The sequence below is a fragment of the Argopecten irradians genome, chromosome 11, assembly GCF_041381155.1.
Source record: "Argopecten irradians isolate NY chromosome 11, Ai_NY, whole genome shotgun sequence".
NCBI classification, from domain to species: Eukaryota; Metazoa; Mollusca; class Bivalvia; order Pectinida; family Pectinidae; genus Argopecten; species Argopecten irradians.
Genome location: NC_091144.1, coordinates 15,676,671 through 15,692,018, shown reverse-complemented (window position 1 = coordinate 15,692,018; position 15,348 = coordinate 15,676,671). Strand labels below are relative to the sequence as shown.

The following is a 15,348-nucleotide window of genomic DNA, read 5'->3' as shown; positions in this document are numbered from 1 at the left end:
ACACGAGGTGGACAAGCAGAAAGAGGTTGTGGTCGAAGAGGAAGGGGTAGACAAACGGAGCGAGGTTGCGGACCTTGAAATAGAGGAAGGCTGAGAACAAGGAGGGGACAGATAGAAAGAGGTTGTGGACGTGGGCGTGGTAGAGGAAAGGGTATACGAACAGAGCGAGGCTGCGGGCAAAGAAATGGAGGGCCAAGAACACGAAGAGGTAACAGAAAACCAATTGCAAGTGAGTCGAGTAGTTCTGACACTGACTGTTCCGACATTGTCATGGATACCTCTGACAGTGAAATGGACTCCGACATGGTGATGGATGACTCAAACCTAGTGGACATTGATGAGAAAGACTTTACCAATCCACTTGAGATATCTGGATTGAGTGAGATACTGCTCTCTATTGATAAGGTATATTCCTTTAAAATGATAAATTCATGTATGTTTTAACATTTACAGCCAATTTAACAAGAACAAAAGAGACTAAAATTTACCATTTGTTGAAATTTAATATGATACAAGTTCTATTAAAACCCAAATTAAAATTGAAATTTAGCAGAAGATTATTTGAAAATTAAATGATGGGTAATATGAAATGGAGGCAAAATTTATATTGGAATAACATGTTGCATTAAATTATTCCTTCTTACACATATTTGATAATTGTAATCAATGAACATATAATTGAATTATTCTTACAATTTATCTGCAGATGACAGAGGAATGTGACCCTGACTTCTTGGAAGGGATCAACTTGGACACGGAACACTATCCAGTAATACCAATTGTAAGTCTTTATTCATATAATTCTCTGAAAGTATAATATACAATTTATAAATGTATAAATGAAGAGTCATGAATGCTGATCTATTACTGTAGCTAAGAGATGTTTGTGAAATGCTTTTTCTCAGAGTTTTTTTTAATGAATCTTATAAATATCCTGGAGAAGTCAAAGATGTAGGACATATATACACAATAAATGTAAATTATAGATTACAGTGACCTACAATTGGTGTACAATAGTACTCTTTTGTTACAACATATACCCATGCATGATTAAAATATGAAATAATTTAACTTTCAGATCCAGCACTTTACAGTCCCCAGTGTTGTCCCAGCAACATACTCCTCTTGTGATGTCCCAGCACTAGACTCCCCCAGTGATGTCCCAGCAATAGACTCCCCCTGTGTTGTTTCAACAACAGAATCCCCCAGTGTTGTCCCAGCAATAGACTCCCCCTGTGTTGTTTCAACAACAGGATCCCCCAGTGTTGTCCCAGCAATAGACTCCCCCTGTGTTGTTTCAGCAACAGAATCCCCCAGTGTTGTTCAAGCAACAGACTCTTCCTGTGTTGTTCCACCAACAAATTCCCTCAGTGTTGTCCCAGCAACAGATTCCCTCAGTGTTGTCCCAGCAACAGATTCCTTCAGTGTTGTTCCAGCAACAGATTCCCTCAGTGTTGTTCCAGCAACAAATTCCCTTAGTGTTGTCCCAGCAACAGATTCCCTCAGTGTTGCCCCAGCAACAGATTCCCTCAGTGTTGCCCCAGCAACAGATTCCCCCAGTGTTGTTCCAGCAACAGATTCCCTCAGTGTTGTTCCAGCAACAGACTCTTCCTGTGTTGTTCCACCAACAGATTCCCTCAGTGTTGTCCCAGCAACAGATTCCCCCAGTGTTGTTCCAGCAACAGATTCCCTCAGTGTTGTTCCAGCAACAGATTCCCTCAGTGTTGTACCAGCAACAGATTCCCTCAGTGTTGTTCCAGCAACAAATTCCCTCGGTGTTGTCCCAGCAACAGATTCCCCCAGTGTTGTTCCAGCAACAGATTCCCCCAGTGTTGTTCCAGCAACAGATTCCCTCAGTGTTGTTCCAGCAACAGATTCCTCAGTGTTGTCCCAGCAACAGATTCCCCCAGTGTTGTTCCAGCAACAGATTCCCTCAGTGTTGTTCCAGCAACAGACTCCCCCAGTGTTGTTCCAGCAACAGACTCCCCTAATGTTGTCACAGCAACAGACTCTACCGCTGCATTTGAATCAGCAGCTGTTGATGAGGATCCAACTACAGTTACCAGACCTTTGTAAGTTTTGCTAGCAACTTATTACAATCATAATAATAAATAATATATATATTATCAATCATTTTAATGTCATGATAACCTTTGGGAACTCTCAAAGTTTTGTTCCATTTTTGATTTAGATTAAGTATTGTATCACTCCATTGCTTGGTTTATTTGATTATCATTGTTATCATCAGATTTTCCACTGAGACATACGTTTCCATAATACATGGATGTGTTGTATATCCTGCGGTTGTAAGTGACCTGTTCAGGTTTGTTTTGTTGTGATTGATTATTTTTATTAATATTTTTTGTTATTGTCTTGAAGGGGAAAACACAAATGGAACTGTTCTGTAATCCTCATTCACATTTGTCTTGTTTCTGTTTGCTTTTACAGTTAGAAGTCTTTTGTATTAAGCTACTGTATTTGATATTTATAAGTCTATTTTGATCAACAAAGTTTAGAAAATTTTGATAAACATAGTTAAGAAGAAAAAAAATTAAACATGGCTGGCTTAATGTTTTATCATACAATGACACTGAACATTACTGAAACTACTTGTGTTAAAGTATTTGCTTTATTACACTCTAGTTCTTATTATATTTATAGTTAGAAAGACTTTTGATTGTAATAATTTTTGAAAAAAATGTGTATTTAATTTAATGAGTCTGGTAACATGAGAAATTGAATATAAGCCACCTGAATTGAATTATGTATATTAATTTGAGGCTTTTCTTTCCAGGTTAAGGAATGGCCGTTTGTATTATTCTACAAAAAAAGGCCAAGAGCTATTGGGTAGAGAGTGATGTTTGTAATACGGTCTTGCCCTCAGACGTCATTGGAGTATTGGACGCGCCAAATATCCATTTGATGGGATCTCGGATATTGTATTCATTTGCCGGTTAGTAGAAAACAGCATTGGCAGTTGATATTATGGAAAACAATACTTTCTCACATAGCTGGTATACATACCGGTATGTTATCACACTCTCAACTCATTTGTTTTTTGTTATATTTTTTCAGATCTGCCATCTGCCTGAAAGTGTCATTCCTGCATTCAAGTTCATTTGTTAATGACTTTATTGTCCATGACAATTAAGACTTATGGTCTATAATTTTCGCTTTTTGTTATTGTAAAATTTGAAACCAGTTACGCAATGAAACCTTACCATACATTGGCTACCCGGGTAATCATGACAGCCTTACATTAAATTACTGAACTTTTCACAGACAATTTGACATTTTTATATGATATCAATGCATTTTCAATTTAATACTAATATTATATAAGTATATATTTATCATGTCAGGTATGTAATGTCTAGTTGTGGATGTTATTAATTGTCAAATTTGTCAAGTTGTCAAAGAGTAACATCCAGATCTTCTGTATCTAACAAATGTCAAGAAATATACTCAATATTTCGAAACATTGATTTGTTTGAAAGCAAAACTGTATTGGTAGGCTTTTATTTCACTCACTTCATTAAATTATACTTTGGTGCATTATATTTGAGATGTACAGAGAGCAGAATCTGGTAACGTCCACAACCTGATGTGTTTGTAATCAAAACTTATGTCAATGATAATATTATTGATTTACATATATTGATTGTTAAAAACATTTAAAAGGACCTTATTGTTATGATACAACCATGATGAAATATTATGCAGACAGTAGTTAAAATACATGTCAATTATGCAAGAGTAACGTCCAAAACAATAAAGTCATCATAAAAAATCAAATTTTATTGGTGTTGCTTATGTTCAACTATCTTCTGTCCCTAAAAAGTACGAAGAAGAAACCAAGCAGTGTTGGTAAGAAAGGTTTACAATGCTGAAAAATGAGTTTTTAAATAATAACCTAATTCCCATGAAAATTGCACTTTAGCTTAGAACGATGGCAATGTGTGTCACCAGAAAATCATTTGTAAAAATGTACTGGTCTACAGACACATATTCTGAAATGCTCCTCTTTGCAAAAACCATGATGAGAGATCGATGTAGACAAGTTCTGCGGTATCTTCATTTTGCAGATAATAATTTGGAACCGGAGTGGACTAGCCCTACATATGACTCCATATATAAAATCAAGGGTATTGTTTCTCACCTTAATGTACTCTTCCTCCATTTATAATGTACTAACTTAAAGTGAACAGTCGGGCAAGGATGGCTAAAGTCAGTAAAAATGGTGTGAATGTATCCAGTATAATTTCTTATGAAATGGAAAAATAAAATCTCTCGTCAAAATCTGTCTGCGTACGAAGAAATTAATTTAAAGTATGGGAATTCTAAAACGTCCTCCCGGCTAACTATGTCCGTGGTTACATTTCCACGCAGCCTCGCTTTCAATGCTTTCAACTTTTCTTTACTTTAATGGTCAGAACTGGGAAACTAAGCAGAACTTGACCGTCGTATTAATATGTGAGAACTTTTGGAAGGCCAATGAACGCATTTAGACTGGTTTTCTTTGCCCGACTATTCACTTTAAACAGGCTTACCTAATTAATATCTACTAGTATAATGTATAGATACTATAAGATATTACCCTGTAATGTATAGACTCACTCTCAATTCCCATATACAACACAAATTTCATAAATATGAATAGAATATCTGATCTCATGTGTTGATCATTAATTCAATTATAGGGAGATACAATGATGCAGAAGGAACTCCAGCAAGTAGGGTAAGGAAATGAAATAAAACAAGAATATGGAACTTTCACCACAGAAAATGTAAGCTTCTCAAAACTGAGAGTGGACAACACCTCCCATCCCATATGGGCGCTGTAGACAAGGCATACCAGTACCTGAAGTATTACTCATTCAATCACAAGAACATGGACTGTCAAGGTGCTCTTTCGACTACTAAAAGTGATGAAGTTGAACGCATGCCTGCTCTTTCAACAAAGTCCTAATTACATTCCAGAACCAGGAAAACAACAATTGTCATTTTTGCAGTTCACTCAAAATGTAATAAGAGGTCTGGGCCCGGTTGTTCAAAACTATCGTTACGTTAATGACATCTTTAAATTCTTAATCAGCGTTAGTTAACATCTACGCTAAATAGTGTTGTTCAAATATATTTAACGCAGTCGTTAGCTAACACAAAAAAAAATCACTAATTAAGTAAAGTTAGCTCTAGCGACAGTTAGTTTCGCACTTTTTCCCAAAATGCAATAGTGGTTGTGTCTGTAGTGAGCACCCATACATCCTCCATCATGGCAGGTAAACAGAGAGAGAGGAAGGCAAATTTTACACCACAGGAGAATTCACTGATAAGTAACAGGGCTACGGAAATGCTAGACATCGTTAGAGACAGTCACTCTACAGAACTAACAAATTCCATGAAGCAGGACTTCTGGAAGAAGTTACAGAGGAGGTGAAAGCCCTATAGTACAGCGGATTGTAGAAAAATACTGCACTTTGTGATAAAAGCACCAAATTTGGTATACACATACTTTTCAATGTATTAATCAATATTAGATATGGAGGCAATCTAAAAAAACATCACTTCCGGTTTTTTTTCAAGATGGCCGCCAGACGCCATTTTTGACATACAAAACATGGATTGGTAGTATATTTACATTCGAAAAAGACTCGGAAGATGCTTGAATTAATAACCTAGACGCATAAAGCATTTTTAATCATAATCAATTTAATAAATTAGTGCATTTTTTATTGAAAAATGCAAATTACCCACCACTTCCGGTTTGAAATTCAAAATGGCTGCCATTTCATGGGAGCTGTTATCTTGTAAAGTTGATTCGAAACGCGTTCTCAAATAATGAACATAATGTCATAAAGCACACAGTTTCTTTAGAATGGATTTTCTCACCTCTTATTTAATCTTCCTTTTCAATTGTCTGTCTATTTATGTTCAAATATTTTAGGATTTGTCTCATCTTCAATTTTCATTGTTTTTGCAGTGCTGTGCATTCCAATCAGACTGCAGCTATGTCAGCTATGTTGACATTTACCCAGGTAAATATGATGAACTGACCACTTTAGATTTTTTTTACTCTTCCTCCATTTATAATGTACTAACTTAAAGTGAACAGTCGGGCAAGGATGGCTAAAGTCAGTAAAAATGGTGTGAATGTATCCAGTATAATTTCTTATGAAATGGAAAAATAAAATCTCTCTCGTCAAAATCTGTCTGCGTACGAAGAAATTAATTTAAAGTATGGGAATTCTAAAACGTCCTCCCGGCTCACTATGTCCGTGGTTACATTTCCACGCAGCCTCGCTTTCAATGCTTTCAACTTTTCTTTACTTTAATGGTCAGAACTGGGAAACTAAGCAGAACTTGACCGTCGTATTAATATGCGAGAACTTTTGGAAGGCCAATGACGCATTTAGACTGGTTTTCTTTGCCCGACTATTCATTTTAAACAGGCTTACCTAATTAATATCTACTAGTATAATGTATAGATACTATAAAATATTACCCTGTAATGTATAGACTCACTCTCAATTCCCAAATACAACACAAATTTCATAAATATGAATAGAATATCTGATCTCATGTGTTGATGATTAATTCAATTATAGGGAGATACAATGATGCAGAAGGAGCTCCAGCCAGTAGGGTAAAGAAATGAAATAAAACAAGAATATGGAACTTTCACCACAGAAAATGTAAGCTTCTCAAAACTGAGAGTGGACAACACCTCCCATCCCATATGGGCGCTGTAGACAAGGCATACCAGTACCTGAAGTATTACTCATTCAATCACAAGAACATGGACTGTCAAGGTGCTCTTTCGACTACTAAAAGTGATGAAGTTGAACGCATGCCTACTCTTTCAACAAAGTCCTAATTACATTCCAGAACCAGAAAAACAACAATTGTCATTTTTGCAGTTCACTCAAAATGTAATAAGAGGTCTGGGCCCGGTTGTTCAAAACTATCGTTAAGTTAATGACATCTTTAAATTCTTAATCAGCGTTAGTTAACATCTACGCTAAATAGTGTTGTTCAAACATATTTAACGCAGTCGTTAGCTAACACAAAAAATCACTAATTAAGTAAAGTTAGCTCTAGCGACAGTTAGTTTCGCACTTTTTCCCAAAATGCAATAGTGGTTGTGTCTGTAGTGAGCACCCATACATCCTCCATCATGGCAGGTAAACAGAGAGAGAGGAAGACCAATTTTACACCACAGGAGAATTCACTGATAAGTAGCAGGGCTACGGAAATGTTAGACATCGTTAGAGACAGTCACTCTACAGAACTAACCAATTCCATGAAGCAGGACTTCTGGAAGAAGTTACAGAGGAGGTAAAAGCCCTATAGTACAGCGGATTGTAGAAAAATACTGCACTTTGTGATAAAAGCACCAGATTTGGTATACACATACTTTTCAATGTATTAATCAATATTAGATATGGAGGCAATCTCAAAAAACATCGATTCCGGTTTTTTTCAAGATGGCCGCCAGACGCCATTTTTGACATACAAAACATGGATTGGTAGTATATTTACATTCGAAAAAGACTCGGAAGATGCTTGAATTAATAACCTAGACGCATGAAGCATTTTTAATAATAATCAATTTAATAAATTAGTGCATTTTTTATTGAAAAATGCAAATTACCCACCACTTCCGGTTTGAAATTCAAAATGGCTGCCATTTCATGGCAGCTGTTATCTTGTAAAGTTGATTCGAAACGCGTTCTCAAATAATGAACATAATGTCATAAAGCACACAGTTTCTTTAGAATGGATTTTTTCACCTCTTATTTAATCTTCCTTTTCAATTGTCTGTCTATTTATGTTCAAATATTGTAGGATTTGTCTCATCTTCAATTTTCATTGTTTTTGCAGTGCTGTGCATTCCAATCAGACTGCAGCTATGTCAGCTATGTTGACATTTACCCAGGTAAATATGATGAACTGACCACTTTAGATTTTTTTTCTACTCTTCCTCCATTTATAATGTACTAACTTAAAGTGAACAGTCGGGCAAGGATGGCTAAAGTCAGTAAAAAATGGTGTGAATGTATCCAGTATAATTTCTTATGAAATGGAAAAATAAAATCTCTCGTCAAAATCTGTCTGCGTACGAAGAAATTAATTTAAAGTATGGGAATTCTAAAACGTCCTCCCGGCTAACTATGTCCGTGGTTACATTTCCACGCAGCCTCGCTTTCAATGCTTTCAACTTTTCTTTACTTTAATGGTCAGAACTGGGAAACTAAGCAGAACTTGACCGTCGTATTAATATGCGAGAACTTTTGGAAGGCCAATGAACGCATTTAGACTGGTTTTCTTTTGCCCGACTATTCATTTTTAAACAGGCTTACCTAATTAATATCTACTAGTATAATGTATAGATATACTATTAAAATATTACCCTGTAATGTATAGACTCACTCTCAATTCCCAAATACAACACAAATTTCATAAATATGAATTAAAATATCTGATCTCATGTGTTGATGATTAATTCAATTATAGGTATGATACAATGATGCAGAAGGAGCTCCAGCCTGTAGGGTAAAGAAATGAAATAAAAACAAGAATATGGAACTTCCACTCACAGAAAATGTAAGCTTCTCAAAACTGAGAGTGGTCAAGCACACCTCCCATCCCCCATATGGGCGCTGTAGTACAAGCATACCAGTACCTGAAGTATTACTCATTCAATCACAAGAACATGGACTGTCAAGGTGCTCTTTCGACTACTAAAAGTGATGAAGTTGAACGCATGCCTGCTCTTTCAACAAAGTCCTAATTACATTCCAGAACCAGAAAACAACAATTGTCATTTTTGCAGTTCACTCAAAATGTAATAAGAGGTCCTGGGCCCGGTTGTTCAAAACTATCGTTAAGTTAATGACATCTTTAAATTCTTAATCAGCGTTAGTTAACATCTACGCTAAATAGTGTTGTTCAAATATATAATTAAACGCAGTCCGTTAGCTACACACAAAAAAATTCACTAATTAATTAAAGTTAGCTCTAGCGACAGTTAGTTTTCGCACTTTTCCCCAAAATGCAATACTGGTTGTGTCTGTAGTGAGCACCCACATACATCCTCCATCATGGGCAGGTAAACAGAGATAGAGGAAGGCCAATTTTACACCACAGGAGAATTCACTGATAAGTAGCAGGGCTACGGAAATGCTAGACATCTTAGAGACCAGTCACATCTATCAGAACTAACCAATTCCATGAAGCAGGACTTCTGGAAGAAGTTACAGAGGAGGTAAAAGCCCTATAGTACAGCGGATTGTAGAAAAATACTGCACTTTGTGATAAAAGCACCAGATTTGGTATACACATACTTTTCAATGTATTAATCAATATTAGATATGGAGGCAATCTCAAAAAACATCGATTCCGGTTTTTTTCAAGATGGCCGCCAGACGCCATTTTTGACATACAAAACATGGATTGGTAGTATATTTACATTCGAAAAAGACTCGGAAGATGCTTGAATTAATAACCTAGACGCATAAAGCATTTTTAATAATAATCAATTTAATAAATTAGTGCATTTTTTTATTGAAAAATGCAAATTACCCACCACTTCCGGTTTGAAATTCAAAATGGCTGCCATTTCATGGCAGCTGTTATCTTGTAAAGTTGATTCGAAACGCGTTCTCAAATAATGAACATAATGTCATAAAGCACACAGTTTCTTTAGAATGGATTTTTTCACCTCTTATTTAATCTTCCTTTTCAATTGTCTGTCTATTTATGTTCAAATATTGTAGGATTTGTCTCATCTTCAATTTTCATTGTTTTTGCAGTGCTGTGCATTCCAATCAGACTGCAGCTATGTCAGCTATGTTGACATTTACCCAGGTAAATATGATGAACTGACCACTTTAGATTTTTTTTACTCTTCCTCCATTTATAATGTACTAACTTAAAGTGAACAGTCGGGCAAGGATGGCTAAAGTCAGTAAAAATGGTGTGAATGTATCCAGTATAATTTCTTATGAAATGGAAAAATAAAATCTCTCGTCAAAATCTGTCTGCGTACGAAGAAATTAATTTAAAGTATGGGAATTCTAAAACGTCCTCCCGGCTAACTATGTCCGTGGTTACATTTCCACGCAGCCTCGCTTTCAATGCTTTCAACTTTTCTTTACTTTAATGGCCAGAACTGGGAAACTAAGCAGAACTTGACCGTCGTATTAATATGCGAGAACTTTTGGAAGGCCAATGGACGCATTTAGACTGGTTTTCTTTGCCCGACTATTCATTTTAAACAGGCTTACCTAATTAATATCTACTAGTATAATGTATAGATACTATAAAATATTACCCTGTAATGTATAGACTCACTCTCAATTCCCAAATACAACACAAATTTCATAAATATGAATAGAATATCTGATCTCATGTGTTGATGATTAATTCAATTATAGGGAGATACAATGATGCAGAAGGAGCTCCAGCCAGTAGGGTAAAGAAATGAAATAAAACAAGAATATGGAACTTTCACCACAGAAAATGTAAGCTTCTCAAAACTGAGAGTGGACAACACCTCCCATCCCATATGGGCGCTGTAGACAAGGCATACCAGTACCTGAAGTATTACTCATTCAATCACAAGAACATGGACTGTCAAGGTGCTCTTTCGACTACTAAAAGTGATGAAGTTGAACGCATGCCTGCTCTTTCAACAAAGTCCTAATTACATTCCAGAACCAGGAAAACAACAATTGTCATTTTTGCAGTTCACTCAAAATGTAATAAGAGGTCTGGGCCCGGTTGTTCAAAACTATCGTTAAGTTAATGACATCTTTAAATTCTTAATCAGCGTTAGTTAACATCTACGCTAAATAGTGTTGTTCAAATATAATTAACGCAGTCGTTAGCTAACACAAAAAAATCACTAATTAAGTAAAGTTAGCTCTAGCGACAGTTAGTTTCGCACTTTTCCCCAAAATGCAATAGTGGTTGTGTCTGTAGTGAGCACCCATACATCCTCCATCATGGCAGGTAAACAGAGAGAGAGGAAGGCCAATTTTACACCACAGGAGAATTCACTGATAAGTAGCAGGGCTACGGAAATGCTAGACATCGTTAGAGACAGTCACTCTACAGAACTAACCAATTCCATGAAGCAGGACTTCTGGAAGAAGTTACAGAGGAGGTAAAAGCCCTATAGTACAGCGGATTGTAGAAAAATACTGCACTTTGTGATAAAAGCACCAGATTTGGTATACACATACTTTTCAATGTATTAATCAATATTAGATATGGAGGCAATCTCAAAAAACATCGATTCCGGTTTTTTTCAAGATGGCCGCCAGACGCCATTTTTGACATACAAAACATGGATTGGTAGTATATTTACATTCGAAAAAGACTCGGAAGATGCTTGAATTAATAACCTAGACGCATAAAGCATTTTTAATAATAATCAATTTAATAAATTAGTGCATTTTTTATTGAAAAATGCAAATTACCCACCACTTCCGGTTTGAAATTCAAAATGGCTGCCATTTCATGGCAGCTGTTATCTTGTAAAGTTGATTCGAAACGCGTTCTCAAATAATGAACATAATGTCATAAAGCACACAGTTTCTTTAGAATGGATTTTTTCACCTCTTATTTAATCTTCCTTTTCAATTGTCTGTCTATTTATGTTCAAATATTGTAGGATTTGTCTCATCTTCAATTTTCATTGTTTTTGCAGTGCTGTGCATTCCAATCAGACTGCAGCTATGTCAGCTATGTTGACATTTACCCAGGTAAATATGATGAACTGACCACTTTAGATTTTTTTTACTCTTCCTCCATTTATAATGTACTAACTTAAAGTGAACAGTCGGGCAAGGATGGCTAAAGTCAGTAAAAATGGTGTGAATGTATCCAGTATAATTTCTTATGAAATGGAAAAATAAAATCTCTCGTCAAAATCTGTCTGCGTACGAAGAAATTAATTTAAAGTATGGGAATTCTAAAACGTCCTCCCGGCTAACTATGTCCGTGGTTACATTTCCACGCAGCCTCGCTTTCAATGCTTTCAACTTTTCTTTACTTTAATGGTCAGAACTGGGAAACTAAGCAGAACTTGACCGTCGTATTAATATGTGAGAACTTTTGGAAGGCCAATGAACGCATTTAGACTGGTTTTCTTTGCCCGACTATTCACTTTAAACAGGCTTACCTAATTAATATATACTAGTATAATGTATAGATACTATAAGATATTACCCTGTAATGTATAGACTCACTCTCAATTCCCAAATACAACACAAATTTCATAAATATGAATAAAATATCTGATCTCATGTGTTAATGATTAATTCAATTATAGGGAGATACAATGATGCAGAAGGAACTCCAGCAAGTAGGGTAAGGAAATGAAATAAAACAAGAATATGGAACTTTCACCACAGAAAATGTAAGCTTCTCAAAACTGAGAGTGGACAACACCTCCCATCCCATATGGGCGCTGTAGACAAGGCATACCAGTACCTGAAGTATTACTCATTCAATCACAAGAACATGGACTGTCAAGGTGCTCTTTCGACTACTAAAAGTGATGAAGTTGAACGCATGCCTGCTCTTTCAACAAAGTCCTAATTACATTCCAGAACCAGGAAAACAACAATTGTCATTTTTGCAGTTCACTCAAAATGTAATAAGAGGTCTGGGCCCGGTTGTTCAAAACTATCGTTAAGTTAATGACATCTTTAAATTCTTAATCAGCGTTAGTTAACATCTACGCTAAATAGTGTTGTTCAAATATAATTAACGCAGTCGTTAGCTAACACAAAAAAAATCACTAATTAAGTAAAGTTAGCTCTAGCGACAGTTAGTTTCGCACTTTTCCCCAAAATGCAATAGTGGTTGTGTCTGTAGTGAGCACCCATACATCCTCCATCATGGCAGGTAAACAGAGAGAGAGGAAGGCAAATTTTACACCACAGGAGAATTCACTGATAAGTAGCAGGGCTACGGAAATGCTAGACATCGTTAGAGACAGTCACTCTACAGAACTAACCAATTCCATGAAGCAGGACTTCTGGAAGAAGTTACAGAGGAGGTAAAAGCCCTATAGTACAGCGGATTGTAGAAAAATACTGCACTTTGTGTGATAAAAGCACCAAATTTGGTATACACATACTTTTCAATGTATTAATCAATATTAGATATGGAGGCAATCTAAAAAAACATCACTTCCGGTTTTTTTTCAAGATGGCCGCCAGACGCCATTTTTGACATACAAAACATGGATTGGTAGTATATTTACATTCGAAAAAGACTCGGAAGATGCTTGAATTAATAACCTAGACGCATGAAGCATTTTTAATCATAATCAATTTAATAAATTAGTGCATTTTTTGTTGAAAAATGCAAATTACCCACCACTTCCGGTTTGAAATTCAAAATGGCTGCCATTTCATGGCAGCTGTTATCTTGTAAAGTTGATTCGAAACGCGTTCTCAAATAATGAACATAATGTCATAAAGCACACAGTTTCTTTAGAATGGATTTTTTCACCTCTTATTTAATCTTCCTTTTCAATTGTCTGTCTATTTATGTTCAAATATTGTAGGATTTGTCTCATCTTCAATTTTCATTGTTTTTGCAGTGCTGTGCATTCCAATCAGACTGCAGCTATGTCAGCTATGTTGACATTTACCCAGGTAAATATGATGAACTGACCACTTTAGATTTTTTTTACTCTTCCTCCATTTATAATGTACTAACTTAAAGTGAACAGTCGGGCAAGGATGGCTAAAGTCAGTAAAAATGGTGTGAATGTATCCAGTATAATTTCTTATGAAATGGAAAAATAAAATCTCTCGTCAAAATCTGTCTGCGTACGAAGAAATTAATTTAAAGTATGGGAATTCTAAAACGTCCTCCCGGCTAACTATGTCCGTGGTTACATTTCCACGCAGCCTCGCTTTCAATGCTTTCAACTTTTCTTTACTTTAATGGTCAGAACTGGGAAACTAAGCAGAACTTGACCGTCGTATTAATATGCGAGAACTTTTGGAAGGCCAATGAACGCATTTAGACTGGTTTTCTTTGCCCGACTATTCACTTTAAACAGGCTTACCTAATTAATATCTACTAGTATAATGTATAGATACTATAAGATATTACCCTGTAATGTATAGACTCACTCTCAATTCCCAAATACAACACAAATTTCATAAATATGAATAAAATATCTGATCTCATGTGTTAATGATTAATTCAATTATAGGGAGATACAATGATGCAGAAGGAACTCCAGCAAGTAGGGTAAGGAAATGAAATAAAACAAGAATATGGAACTTTCACCACAGAAAATGTAAGCTTCTCAAAACTGAGAGTGGACAACACCTCCCATCCCATATGGGCGCTGTAGACAAGGCATACCAGTACCTGAAGTATTACTCATTCAATCACAAGAACATGGACTGTCAAGGTGCTCTTTCGACTACTAAAAGTGATGAAGTTGAACGCATGCCTGCTCTTTCAACAAAGTCCTAATTACATTCCAGAACCAGGAAAACAACAATTGTCATTTTTGCAGTTCACTCAAAATGTAATAAGAGGTCTGGGCCCGGTTGTTCAAAACTATCGTTACGTTAATGACATCTTTAAATTCTTAATCAGCGTTAGTTAACATCTACGCTAAATAGTGTTGTTCAAACATATTTAACGCAGTCGTTAGCTAACACAAAAAAAAATCACTAATTAAGTAAAGTTAGCTCTAGCGACAGTTAGTTTCGCACTTTTTCCCAAAATGCAATAGTGGTTGTGTCTGTAGTGAGCACCCATACATCCTCCATCATGGCAGGTAAACAGAGAGAGAGGAAGGCCAATTTTACACCACAGGAGAATTCACTGATAAGTAGCAGGGCTACGGAAATGCTAGACATCGTTAGAGACAGTCACTCTACAGAACTAACCAATTCCATGAAGCAGGACTTCTGGAAGAAGTTACAGAGGAGGTAAAAGCCCTATAGTACAGCGGATTGTAGAAAAATACTGCACTTTGTGATAAAAGCACCAAATTTGGTATACACATACTTTTCAATGTATTAATCAATATTAGATATGGAGGCAATCTCAAAAAACATCACTTCCGGTTTTTTTCAAGATGGCCGCCAGACGCCATTTTTGACATACAAAACATGGATTGGTAGTATATTTACATTCGAAAAAGACTCGGAAGATGCTTGAATTAATAACCTAGACGCATGAAGCATTTTTAATCATAATCAATTTAATAAATTAGTGCATTTTTTATTGAAAAATGCAAATTACCCACCACTTCCGGTTTGAAATTCAAAATGGCTGCCATTTCATGGCAGCTGTTATCTT

General features: G+C 36.0%; 1 protein-coding gene across 1 annotated transcript; it reads left to right on the top strand.

Annotated features, from left to right (window-relative positions):
* The first annotated feature begins 270 nt into the window (after window positions 1-270).
* Window positions 271-14,979, top strand: LOC138334427 (serine-rich adhesin for platelets-like). The gene is made up of 14 exons (XM_069283092.1): window positions 271-405; window positions 707-781; window positions 1,079-2,072; window positions 4,701-4,738; window positions 5,981-6,035; window positions 7,152-7,335; window positions 7,882-7,936; window positions 9,813-9,867; window positions 10,984-11,167; window positions 11,714-11,768; window positions 12,338-12,370; window positions 13,619-13,673; window positions 14,243-14,275; window positions 14,792-14,979. Exons 1-14 carry the CDS (start codon window positions 271-273, stop codon window positions 14,977-14,979), a joined length of 2,139 nt encoding a protein of 712 aa, XP_069139193.1.
* Window positions 14,980-15,348: the final 369 nt, after the last annotated feature.

Bases quoted from the DNA above. Each gene is read 5' to 3' on its own strand.
- LOC138334427 (XM_069283092.1), top strand. From the start codon at position 271: ATGGATACCTCTGACAGTGAAATGGACTCCGACATGGTGATGGATGAC. The intron at 11,168-11,713 runs GTAAAAGCCCTA...TTGTTTTTGCAG, and splicing joins TGGAAGAAGTTACAGAGGAG to TGCTGTGCATTCCAATCAGA. The intron at 12,371-13,618 runs GTAGGGTAAGGA...TTGTTTTTGCAG, and splicing joins TGCAGAAGGAACTCCAGCAA to TGCTGTGCATTCCAATCAGA.